Source organism: Sinocyclocheilus rhinocerous, unplaced genomic scaffold, assembly GCF_001515625.1.
Source record: "Sinocyclocheilus rhinocerous isolate Xijiao unplaced genomic scaffold, SAMN03320098_v1.1 scaffold1063, whole genome shotgun sequence".
Classification (NCBI taxonomy): Eukaryota; Metazoa; Chordata; class Actinopteri; order Cypriniformes; family Cyprinidae; genus Sinocyclocheilus; species Sinocyclocheilus rhinocerous.
Window position 1 is genome coordinate 194,949 of NW_015625586.1, and position 13,685 is coordinate 208,633.

The 13,685-nt window shown below is 38.3% G+C and overlaps 1 protein-coding gene across 1 annotated transcript in view; it reads right to left on the reverse strand.

Annotated features, from left to right (window-relative positions):
• Positions 1 to 4,017: 4,017 nt before the first annotated feature.
• LOC107754150 (serine/threonine-protein kinase 17A-like) overlaps positions 4,018 to 13,685 on the reverse strand; it is a 17,168-nt gene continuing 7,500 nt past the window's right edge. The window contains exons 4-8 of the mRNA XM_016570497.1: positions 9,390 to 9,534; positions 8,354 to 8,480; positions 7,909 to 7,957; positions 6,718 to 6,897; positions 4,018 to 5,551 (exon numbers count right to left, since the gene is read on the reverse strand). Of these exons, the coding sequence (XP_016425983.1) occupies positions 5,284 to 5,551; positions 6,718 to 6,897; positions 7,909 to 7,957; positions 8,354 to 8,480; positions 9,390 to 9,534 (769 nt within the window). The 3' untranslated portion in view covers positions 4,018 to 5,283. The remainder of the gene's footprint in view (positions 5,552 to 6,717; positions 6,898 to 7,908; positions 7,958 to 8,353; positions 8,481 to 9,389; positions 9,535 to 13,685) is intronic.

The window sequence follows — 13,685 nt, forward strand, 5'->3', positions numbered from 1 at the left end:
ACTACAAATTTGAACTGGTCTAAACAGGCCAAAAATCATGTTGAGGCCGGCATAAAGTTGTTTTCTGCATCCAATGCATTAAATCCACCACAAACAGAGCATGAAACATGTGGGTAGTTTGGAAGGCAAGAATATTCAAAATCACTTTTTTGAAAGGACATGTAGCATAGAGCAGACATCTGTTTTCAGAATATAGTGATCCGAAAGGGAGGTTATGTCAAACAGGATGAACTTAAGGCAGCACTAGAGTAAACAAATTCATATTCCATCACGGACCTCAAGATATGTGATATATTACCCAGTGAAAAGTAATTTGAAACATTCATTGCCTCATGCATGACAAACTCACACACTCATTTTGAACACACTTCCATGAAGCAGAGAAGGCTTCCACCTTTCATCGCTCATTAATGTGATCATCTCCATGATCACTTTTCGCTCTCGCTCTTGTTCTTTTTCCTCTGTGTGTCTCACCTTAATGAGCTATAATCGGGTCAGAGGCGTAAAGGAATGTCCTGGTTATGCAAGAGTTCGGATCTGCCTCCAGGGAAAGTCACAGAGGTTAAAAATGAGATGGTGAGAAAGGAGGACTGTCACTCTGACAAAAAGTCAAGGGAGACAGAAAGAAAGTGAGAGAATGCATCAATACATTTTCACGGAATAAAAGCATAATTAATTATAATATATAGAGTAGTGATATACAGCTGTTGAACGATAAAAACATTGACATCCAATCAGAATCCACCCAGCTCTCGCTAAGGACTTAATGTGAGTGAGGAGATGATCCAGTGCTGCCAACTAATTTTCAGGGAAAGTCGCTAAAGACAGGTCCATTTGTTTCTCAAAGTTGCTAAATGATGTGACGTCATTACACATTTTAGGTAATCTAATCAGATTACTTTTTGCTTACTTTTAGATCACTTTTGACCTAACTCATTTATCACATTGATTTAACTAGGATAATATTGGAAGATACACCATCTTCTACTGAGAAAATTCAATTCAATTCAATTCAATGATGGGAGTGTTTAAATTTTTGTGTGAATCATTCTCTCTTTTTTATGTTTGACAGTTGACACCTTACCAGCAATCAAATAAAATGAGTAAAAATCTAAAGCAATGATCTTGGTCATGTTTTTTGTTTGAGAACATTATCTGCCAAACAGACAGATTATTTAGTCGTTGTTTCTGAACTTAGTTGTGCTTCATCAGTTTCATAATGCCCTTCTGGCCTCCACGGGTTATGTAACTCCAAAGGTGAGCGGCTCAAACCACTGATCTGATGGATATTATGAGATTCCTCTTTGTTCCCATGTGTTTTGAATTCCTGATCACTTTCCGGAATTTTCCTTGTTACTGCGGCCCTCTGCTGTGAGGAATTGGAGGATGAGATTAGAGATGACATTTCAGAATGAGTTTCAGTTGCACCATATAGTCGTTGTTTCTAAACTTAGTTGTGCTTCATCAGTTTCATAATGCCCTTCTGGCCTCCACGGGTTATGTAAGTCCAAAGGTGAGCGGCTCAAACCACTGATCTGATGGATATTATGAGATTCCTCTTTGTTCCCATGTGTTTTGAATTCCTGATCACTTTCCGGAATTTTCCTTGTTACTGCGGCCCTCTGCTGTGAGGAATTGGAGGATGAGATTAGAGATGACATTTCAGAATGAGTTTCAGTTGCACCATAATGTCACAGTGTGAGAGAGGGCAGGGAAACTGAGGAAAGGTTCAGAGATTAAACAAACACAGAGCGACCAATCACTGCAGTGTGGCTCGTTTCATCAGTATCAAAGACACATAAAGGACTTTCAAATATGCACTGGAAACACACTTGAGATTCATTTGCAGAAAATGTTTTTTTTTTTTTTTTATAACTAAACTCATGATAAAAAGCAGTACTTTTCAGCATATCAACTCTTTTATGTATATCCATTTCATTTACTGTCAACATTATATTGGTGACCATTGTATTAGGAGTGGGCAGAAGTAATGCAGCTTTATTAGAAGGTGGAGATTTAAAGAATGGAAAGAGAAAAGAAAGGACAGGAATGAGAATCTGCTTGTCTGTAAAACAGCATTGCGTTCCTCTAATTCCCCTGAGAAACGGGAACTCCAGAGACCAGGGTGGGAGTGTGTGTGTGTGTGTGCAGGAAGAACTCTAACATGCAGAGGAAAAGCACATTAAAACAAGAATTATTGGCAGACATCAATGTTGTTTAACCTGTATGTATGTGTGTGTGTAGGAATGCGGGAACGTGTTCTTTTCTTAAACACATGGCATTTCTTGTTTGTGTGTTTGAATATTCAGAGTAAGGCGCACATTATTGTGATGAAAAATTGCTATCTAAAACAACTTTCTTTTATTAGCAGGGGAGAGTCTGGTAAGATGTGTCGCCTTTTTCCATCCAAAGCACCCAGCTGCTTTTGACTGAGATATGCACATAAGAGTGAGTTCATTTTCTATCTGTCTGGCAGAACGAGTCATCTCTTGGAAGATAGATCTTTACACTAATAAAAACGATATAATATTTTTCTGATATAGGGCAATTGCATTGTCCTACAGTTGGTTAAAGCATGCCAGATGCTTCAGGGTAAGAGTTCAGGACTCAACTAACAGTGATAGTAAGTTTGGCATTCAAATGTAGAAAATATACTGTTCTGAGGGAACACTGGCAAAGGGAATCACACCTTTCAAAGAAATTATGGATTTTTTTCCCACAGTCATTTCATAGAGGTTACCTCAGCCTCACAAGGTTAGGAAAACTGCAAGGAGCAGCAATATTTCATATTTCCCTGTAGCCTTGATGGTTGGAATGTGGAAACTTGATGCCTTAGTCCAATAAAGGATCATTTTGCACACTTTCTTTTGTAGTATCAAGCTTTCATCATTTTTTTTTAAACAAAACAAATTTTGGAAATTGTTTCACTACTTTACAATATTAATTTTTATGGCGGCTGGTGTATTGCTATCTATATATTATACACACATCTATATGATTTTAGAAATTAATACTTATTCAGCAAGAGCACTAAACTGATTAAAATGACAGTAAAGCCATTTATGTTACTACAATCTTTTTTAAAGAAATGCGGTTCTTAAGACCATTCGATCACAATGTATAATGGTTTCTATAAAATATTAAGAACAACAATGATTTTCAACATTGATGAGAAATGTTTCTTGAACAGCAAATCAGCCTATTAGAATGATTTCTGAAGGATCATGTGAGACTGAAGACTGGAGTAATGATGCTGGAAATTCAGCTTTGCCATCACAGGAATAAATTACATTTTCAGTATATGTTGAAATATAAGTTATATTAAGTTATTTCACAATACCGCCATTTTTGATCAAATAAATGCAGCCTTGGTTTGATGCCTTAGTCCAATAAAGGATCATTTTGCACACTTTCTTTTGTAGTATCAAGCTTTCATCATTTGTTTTTAAACAAAACAAATTTTGGAAATTGTTTCACTACTTTACAATATTAATTTTTATGGCGGCTGGTGTATTGCTATCTATATATTATACACACATCTATATGATTTTAGAAATTAATACTTATTCAGCAAGAGCACTAAACTGATTAAAATGACAGTAAAGCCATTTATGTTACTACAATCTTTTTTAAAGAAATGCGGTTCTTAAGACCGTTCGATCACAATGTATAATGGTTTCTATAAAATATTAAGAACAACAATGATTTTCAACATTGATGAGAAATGTTTATTGAACAGCAAATCAGCCTATTAGAATGATTTCTGAAGGATCATGTGAGACTGAAGACTGGAGTAATGATGCTGGAAATTCAGCTTTGCCATCACAGGAATAAATTACATTTTCAGTATATGTTGAAATATAAGTTATATTAAGTTATTTCACAATACCGCCATTTTTGATCAAATAAATGCAGCCTTGGTTCATTTCAAAAGGTATTAAAATCTTATTGACCTCAAACTTTTAAATGTTTCTATTAGAACCTATTAGGTAGTAAACAAAGAATATTCTTCATAAATTTAATACAAAAAGATCATTTATTTTCTTCAATATTTTGCCAGGCATGCCAATAATACATAAGTAGTCCAGCTGGACGCAAGTGCAAACTTTATAAGCACAACCGGTTAAAAAATAATCTAAATTAATATTACAATTTATTTTCTCATATTAACCATAAAATACCACAGCTGTAGAAAAATACTTTTTTTAACATTCTTTTTTTTAAATAAAAAAAATATACAATTGTCAAAGCCTTTTGTTTTGTTGTGCTCTGTTCTTCGGAAAATGCAAACATCTCCCACAACTGTCCGAAACCCTCAAATCCCAGAAGACTCTGAGCGGCCCTCAGTCATAAGCCCCACATCACTTACGACTTGGAAAATTTACCTCTCGATACCCATGATGCCTTACCAGACACAAAAATAACATACGGAATATATTACAGAAAGGCAAGAATACCCCTCGAAAACAACAACGGTACATGACATTTGTGCAATTACAGCAAACTTGTTATGAATAAGAACAGGAAAAAAAGTGGTACAGAAATGGTGTGAGAAACCAAATAAACAGTGGCTATATGCATGACCATGCTATGTTGAACTACTTAAATGTGCTTGTTGGGAGATTGGAGTATAAATTTATTCCCACCAAAAGTGCTAGAACAAAAGTAGTCTCTGTGAATCAGTTCATTAAAATGCAGGTGCCACCTCTCAAGAAGCAGAATGATGATAATTTCTACTTTTCTGAAGAAAGAATCAGTGTCAGTTCGTCATAATCTTTGACATAATAGGTTGGGTCCAATGAAGAGTGATGATGAATAAAACATCAGTCGATTTATCAGAGCTTTCCATTTCCTTCCTACAATGCAGCAGGCACTTCCTGGGGAGACTCCGACTTGAGTTTTGGACAAAGTACAGACAGCAGAGAAGGTTCAATCCCCTCTAAAAGTATAAACAATCCATTGCGGTGCATTGAGGAGTTAAGAACCTTGACCAAGAGCTTAAGAATGCTTTATTAAGGGGCTTAAAAATCTCTTTCATATCCGTTGTAGACACACGCGCACACCTCTGCGGTCAGAAGGGAGGTCAACTCGCATTCACAGACCAGGACGGCTCTGTATCCCACACAAGACGACACAAAGACTTCACACGCACATACAAACGGTGCTGCAAACACCCGAGTAGACCGCCGCCGTCCAGTCCAAACTAGGCCAGACCAGTCTGGCAGGTTGAGTCTTTCGGTCTTTAACACAGAGGCCCTCGGTTTGGGCAATAAAGTCTGTTGCTTAACAGATGAGCTCTTGTTGTATCTCAGGACGAGGTGGGAATGGTTCTGTGAAACTGAAAGTGTCCCGTCCTGTCTTCAGCTCCCCCTGGCCTGGGCAGGTGGGATATGAAGGGATGACGACAAGTTCTGGGGAAGGGACTGGACTTTCAGGCTCTGATTCGGATTGGCTGGCTTCTTGCTCATCTAGAGGAGCTTCCACAGCGTGGTGATGAGATTCGAGCCTTAACCAGGGATGATTTAAACACTCTTCCACTGTTGCTCGTTTTCTAGAGAGAGAGAGGGTGGGGGGAGGCTGTTCAACATATTTTGTGATTTTTTTTTGTCAGATGTGCAATATTATGCAGCATCTTTTAAATCAGATTGTACAACATACAACTCAGGACTGGTCACAACAGAGTGTTGACGAGTCACATTCTTATATTGGCACATGAAATGATGATACTACAACAAAATTATACTGCAAAAAAAAAAAAAAAAAAAAAAAAAACTTTCATTAATATTCAAATGGGGTCCATGTTTACCTAAATTCTCAATGACTCCCAAACGTTTTGTTCGAAGATTCATCTTTCCAAACCCCTCCTTTGTGTGTGGCTACTCTGCTCTGATTGGTCCGATGACCCAGTCTGTTGTGTTTGGTCTACTGCAAAAAAAAAAGAAAACTTGCATTAATATTGGCAGTAATGTTATGCCAGGAAAAGAAAAACAAGTTGAGTAAATTAATCAATATAATAATGAAAACTATGCATAAAAAGGGAGGGGGGGGGGATTAAATAAAAGGTTATTTTATTTATTTATAAAAAACAAAAAAAGGAAAAAAGGTAAGAAAAATACGTTAAGAGTGTGCTTTTTTTGTGAAATGATGCACTAAGGTTCTCATCAGCATTTGGTTTCTCCACCAGTCTGCAAAAATGAAAGACTCTCAGCACTCTCTCGTTTAGGTTCCCAGATTCTTCCTTCCCCAATTACTCACACTCAGAGGAATTTTTCCACATTGCTTTAAGCTATAATTTTTCCTCTCCTGCTTTCTCAGTGGTGATGATCTACAAGCATTAAGTTTTATGGAGTGCAGATTATAGTTCTGGATCAGAGACCATGCTACTATCAGTTCTCGTATAACAGTGATGGTGGAAGGTCTGGACTGCTATTTGTTAGACCAGCAGGCCTAAAAAGGCTTTTACCATTCATCAGTTAAAGCGAAAAAGCCCAGGGATGTGGGGAAAAAAGTAAGACTGCAAGGCTCATTTCACGGTATATTCAAGACCCAGGGTCCATGACATTTTAATGAGAGATTGAAGCGTGAAATTACATGTCTGGAGCAGAGCCAACTGAAGCCATTCCATCAATCAGGTTATGTAAGCTTGCCAAAACAAAACTAGAGCATCACAATGTCGTTTCACTTCCACATTCACGAATAACAGCCAACTATTCCTACCTGGGGTTTTTGATGAGCAGGGACTGGATGAAATTTACAGCGAGGTCAGAGATGCCCTGAAAGACGTCCTGAGAGTAGTCCACATTGACCTGGGACACATTCAGGAAGGTCTCCTGCTTTTCTTCTCCCAGAAAAGGCGACTCGCCTGTGAGCATCACGTAAATCAGCACCCCAATGCTCCTGTAGGGGAAAAGCAGCAACACCGATCAGTACGGCAGAAAAACACGCCTTCAAATGTGATGTTTTATCACATGAGAATAATCAATAAGCCTACCCTACTAAAAGAAAAAAAAATGCTGGTTTTAGTTGGTCTCCAGTATGGTCTGGTTTTGGGCATTTCTTAGCTGGTTTGGTTGGGAGACCAGCTTAAGCCAGCTAAGACCAGGAAACCAGCTTGGGCTTCAAGCATTTTTTTTTTTTTTTTTTTTAAGAGTTAGGCTTAGAAAAGTAATAAGACACTTAACAAGTCATATAGGTTATAAAGTTTAATTCTGAAAGTGGACATGAAATGGAAATCAAACCTATATTCTAAACGCATGCTATAGATCTTATAGTGAACAATTTATTGTGCATATCTATTTTATTTTCTACCGTTTATTTAAACTTATAATTATTATTTCATAACTTCGTACAATTGGTACATTCCAATACAGAAGAAAAGATCTGTCACTACTTCTGTTACATCGAAACTTCAAACTACAGCAAGAATCCTTACTTGGGGTTAGAGGTTTGTTCTAAACCCTTAGGCATGAACAAAAGTAATAGTGATTGTTTTAGTGAGCGCCACTAATAAACATCAAAATATTAAAGACATGAAATGGTATGTTATTTAATGAATGATGGAGAAAAAAGGGACAATGACCGTGAAAACCACCTTTTACGTAATTTAAAATGCATGTGAACGTTCTCTAGGGAACGTTCTAGATTATCAGAGGGTTGTAAACTGATTGCACATGCTGACTTTTTACCATGCAGATAAACACGGACACATTTATTGTACAACTAGATTACAGAAATGCATCATGCAACTTGTACTGCTTTTATAGGCCCATTTATCCAGATGTCACCACAACGATACGTGACCTTTTTATAACACCTCAACATGTGTGTCAAATACCACAAACTCTCTCTCTCACACACACACACACACACACACGTCTGGACTCTGGACACTCAAAGAGTTCAACTTACCACATGTCAGTTGCTGTGCTGATGGGCTCATAGTCCAGGACCTCAGGAGCTAAAGGAAAGAGAGAAACAAACGTCTCATTACCCTTCACAACACAGCTACACACACAAAAAAAGCCAATTTTCAGTATCGCAGCAGTCTGATACTAAAGTGTTCAAAAACAATCAATGATACAAAAAAAATAAAAAATCCTGACACACATGTACTGTAGGTAAGGCTAGAAAAGGTTTACCATTTTTTGCCTGGTTTTTCTACTGATTTTCTAAGACTGAGGGAGTCACAACCAAGTCGATAGTCACGTGAAGTTTCGCTAGTCTTACACAAGCTTTCGGTTCACCCCTCCTCGCCACCATACTGAGCTGATAAGACTTCACATATCCGTTTTTGCAGCAGTAATGCTGTGCGCGGGAGGATTTGAGGTTTGCAAATGAAGGAGGTCCGACTCACCCACATACTCGGGAGTGCCCAGGATCTCTCGTACCTCTGACACACTGTCCACCCGCCGAGACAAGCCGAAGTCGACGATACGGATGTCACCCAGCGGCTGAGCACTCGTCAACAGGATGTTCTGAGGCTGGAGAAGACATTACGAGTGTGAGAGAGAGGAAACACTGAATTGCAGGAGAGCAGAACCTGTTTCCCCAATAAAAAATTTTTTTAAAAATTAAAAAAAAAACAACACTAAGAAAAATTACCGGTACTAATATTTCATGTATTTAGTTTTTAACTGAATCCAATAGTTGCGTGTGAAGTACCCTTCTTTAAATGCCCCATTAACCAATTATCAAACAGTTACCACCTCAAGCGTGCAACACAATAGGTTCACTAGACTCAAACGCTTTCTTTGAGTCTAACATCCCGAGGCACAAAACTAGCACATGTAATGCAAGATTGGAGCCGTTGAAAGCAGTTCACACACCCTAATGGGCATGCTTGATGAAATTAGTTTAGTAGATAACATTACTAGATTGAAGCACTTGATGTTATTACAACAGTGTGGTTAACTGTCTTAAGAACACTAGCTAAAGTCATTCAGTCCCATTAATTTGCAAATGTTACCCAACTTTTTTGCTGACCTCCGCCTTATGCAATAAATGTTGTTAAACCAAATTAAAAAAAATCCTGGGTGTACTATAGCCCGAAAACAGAACAGAGGGGAAACTATTTGTAGTTCCTTTCTTTGTTACGCCCACATACACAGACATAATACAGCGATTTAATCAATTAATTTGGACATTAATGCATTTGAATTCACACACACACACACACACACACACCCCATCTCAGATGAGAAAAAAAAGGGATAGCAGAGATGTTTCAGCCCTCAAGTGACTTTCAGGCATATTTGTTATAACAAAACTGTTTTGATTCAATCCCACACTGCCAAGAATGGTCAAAAAGATGTTCTAGACATTCCAGGCCTCTGGTTGAATCATTATTATCATCATCTATATGTGCACAAACATACAAACAGTACACTCACCTTGAGGTCCAAATGAACTACGTTGTTTTGATGGAGACAGGCCACGCCCATCAGAATCTGCCTGGCCAATCGGATGACGTCTTTCTCTGTGAAGGCCTCGTCATTATCGGCAACACACTGGTTAAAAATTTCACCTCCGGCAGCACTGAAAGACAGAAAAAAGAGTGAGAGGATTACAATTTAGATCTCAAATTATATTCTCACGTGTTACATGGTTCTAAATTGTGTCTTACCGCACAAAAAAAAAAACCTATTAAATACATATGATTAGAGACACCCAAAAAGACACAAACACACCCTCAACCATCCTAGAATAATAGTTTCAGAGATGAGGGTGAGGTGTGTTTTATCGTCCCATCTGATATCGGTGTTTAAGCCATATCAAGCATATAATGAGCTCAGTAAAACAATAACTTTACCGAGAAATCAACAGTACATAGGTACTCCACCCACATGTTGAGTGGTTTGAACTCTACGCCAGGTGCTTGCACTCGTTTCAATACATTATAATTGGGCCTCTCATGACAAGGCAGCTAATTATAAAATTAGAAGAGACTTCTGGGTACCGACGGAGGGGGGATTTCATCCTTGCATAACCGTAGCGAAGGTTACCATGACCATGAGGATTTGCAGGCGGATACTCCTTTGGGCGATGAAACACTGGGAAAATCAGGGCCATGTGTAGTGGATTTTGGGCCGCACACACACACACACACACACACGCCCTATCCAATAGACACTCACGTTCATGCGTTTCATCTACAGTGAAGAGTCTGTATGTATTTGTGTGTGGTGCGTGTTACATAACAGCTGAATCCAGCTGTATAAATAAGTGATTCTGGGTATCGCTTATCAGATGAGCAACTAGAGGCTTATAAAGTAGGGACATTGGGATATTGAGAACCTTTCGTCCCCTTTTAATCAAACACATCACAACAACTCAAGCCCTTCACCCTAATGGAATAAACCCTCCACTCTCAATCCCCGGTCTTCTAAAGTAACAGCAGCAAAACAAACCCTAAAGAGGTCTGTTAATGCTCACACATGTGCAGGGTCAAATCCTCACAACCTTTCATGTACAGAAAAACATGTTTTGGTTTCGTTGTGCGTGTGAGAGAAAATTTCGAAGCATCTATAAAGTGGTTCAGTGGGCTGACTCAGATTTATGATTGACTCAAGAAGAGCTGTCGTTGCATAAAATAAATCAAACTTACAGGCTGGTGATGTTGACATCCCATTTTTATTGATTTCCCCAAATCAAAATGCCACTGCAATGGTAAACGATGAGCGATGAAACCAAAGCTGAACGTTTGTCAGAGGAATTGCAAGTTTACTCTGTGGTTTTGAAGCCATGAGAATTTGGAGCAAAGGCAAAGATTTGTCGCTCAAACTCTTTTTCAAGGATAAAAATATGCTCATCCGTTACCCAAGACCACCAAGAGCGCATTTGCCCTCTCACGAGAAGATGAGAGTGAGTACTCGGACTTAAAGGGTCTTGCAAAAGATGTGAAGTAGAGCTGCACAATTAATCGTATTAATCGCGAGTGTCAGTGTAGCATGAGAAGCACGTTTTGTCGCTGTCCATGTTAATGAATAATTCATGCTGCTGCTGATCCAGAAAGAGCAACACAAACAGTCTTTTCAACCACACATCATTATTTCGGTGTTACAGACATTTAAATAACATAAGTACTGGGATAAAAGTTTATAGTTTGAGTATAAACACTTATTCTCTACAGTAGCGATCAAAATGAAAGTATCTTAACACTTGTATGTATTGTAACACATATACTCTTCCTCCAGGACGTGGCGACAACTGCCCGTTTAAAAAAAGTATTTGTCATTGATCAACCACACATCATTATTTCGGTGTTACAGACATTTAAATAACATAAGTACTGGGATAAAAGTTTATAGTTTGAGTATAAACACTTATTCTCTACAGTAGCGATCAAAATGAAAGTATCTTAACACTTGTATGTATTGTAACACATATACTCTTCCTCCAGGACGTGGCGACAACTGCCCGTTTAAAAAAAGTATTTGTCATTGAATCATTCATTCAGGAGATTCCAATTGTGAAACAGGTCTTTATGAATTGAGACACTGACTCCTTTGTTGAATTTTTTTTATTTTTAAAATTTTGTTCAAATAAATATATTTAGAGCCCGACCGATATATCGCTAAGCCGATATTATCGGCCGATATGAGCCTGTCGCCGATATATCAGTATTGGCGAATATGCCGCCAATATGAACATTTTTTTTACATAACATATAATGCAGATAAAATGCTTGAAATGGTGTAATTACTTAGTTTGTCCGGCAGAGCGTGCTCCATTGACCTGGATGAAATGCTTTAAAGCTTACGTCTATGGAAAACCATTTAAACTTTGAATTTGAATGCAAATCGAGTGTATGTCTCGAGGCCCTCTTTCGAATGAGACCACCCCCGCGTTGATAGCCCCCGGGGTTCGGGAGTTACGGGTGGTTAAATTCGCGGTCTGGCGCCGACCGATCTGGCGATCCCGGGGGGCTTCCGATGCGCGGAGGGTGGCAATTTGGTGGAAATCCGCCGGCGCGTTCGCGAGATAGTGACACCAGCCAACACTTTCACTTCACTAAGGAGGTCTCTTGTTCAGGCAGCGTTATTTTGTTTAGTTTTCTAATCTTTTTTTCTTCAGAATCGTGATCGCCAATTTATATATAAAAAAAACATGATTTTCAATTTATCCAGAATCGTGCAGCTCTAATGTGAAGAATGCTCTCCAAAGGCAAACTATCTGGAAATCAGCAACTCTGAGAAACACGTTTGTCGTCGCTAGCGATTCAATTCCACGAATATAGGATGGCTTGTATACATACCTACTGTGGTCTGCATCAAAACTGCTTTCATACTAACCAAATGGTAACATACTCGACAAACGAATTTAGATCAACACCAAAAGTTATTCATTATATATTCATTATTCGTACCAGAATCACCAAAAATTAAGGGATTTTAACGTTGATATTGCTTAAAACGCCTTAATTTATGGTGCATATGGTATTGGTACTAATAATTATTCTGTTTCAGAAGATCACAAGATTCCTACAGTAAATGAACAGCGTGTTTAAACTCACTTTCCAAGCTGCTCAAAAAGAACGAGCTGTGAAAAAGTCTTTAAACACCAGATGTCTTGTCTCTCTGGCTTTATTTTGGGGTATCAACGGTGTGCTGAACCAGAGACAGTTGGACACTGTACATCTGCATCAGTCAAAAGGACTTTAAGCCATTGAAAGTTCCATTTCAGAGACTTCTGAGGGCGTTTGATCAAGCAGATGAGGAAAACAGAGAAGCATGATGAAGACTAAGACTCATGACAAAAAGACTTACATAAGAGCTTTCCTAGAAAGATAAATGGCAAATTTTGAGCAAGGGAGGACCCCTTTCATTTTGTTTAAGGAATGAAAAACAGATCCCCACAGATAGAGTAACTAAATTTTTTCAATTTATCTCTTCTCGGAGATAAATTCTGCTATGATGTTGTGGGTGGTTGCTTTTTCCTGCCCAAAACAAAAGAGATCACCCTAAAATATCTATTCTGGTCTCTAGATCCTTTAAAGTAAATGCAGACTGCTTAAAAGTAAGAATAATAGTTTTAAGAAGATGAACTCTCTCTAACTTACAGTTAGGCCTGTTACTTGATCTGACCCATTTTAAATTTAACAGCCAGTCCCAAAAACATCCTAAAATCTCATTTTACACCAAACGCATGTAGATGTGGCCTAGCAGTGGCCAGTGTGTTTATGTAATAGCCTGTGCTGGTGTCTCGCCGCAAATTTGTGTGGGGTGTCCGCGTATGTATGGTAAATGTGTAATTATGACCTTTCCTATTCTCAGTCTTACAATAGCTAAGGTTTTAACTTTAAATGGCAGCAAATGGTGAGAATTCAGTTTGTTTCTGACAACAGAGGATGTGGCGATGAATTGCACATGCAAGCGCGAGTACGTCTCAGCTCTGCTTTTAGAAGATAAGCCACAGGAAATGGAAATTGAAGCGTTTCTCCGGCTTAACTGGTTTTTACTGCTAAACCTGCCCACATCAAGTTTAGGGATTTAACTAACAACAGAAAACCAGAGTAAAAAGAATTGGACGCATTGTTCCTTACCAAACCAGACAGACTGTTCGAACACGAAAGCAGACACAGAAATATGCAAACATGCAAAAACAAAAGTGGGGCTGAACTTTCTCACCATTTTTTAAATATTTTTATATATATATATATATATATATATATATATATAATAAAGATA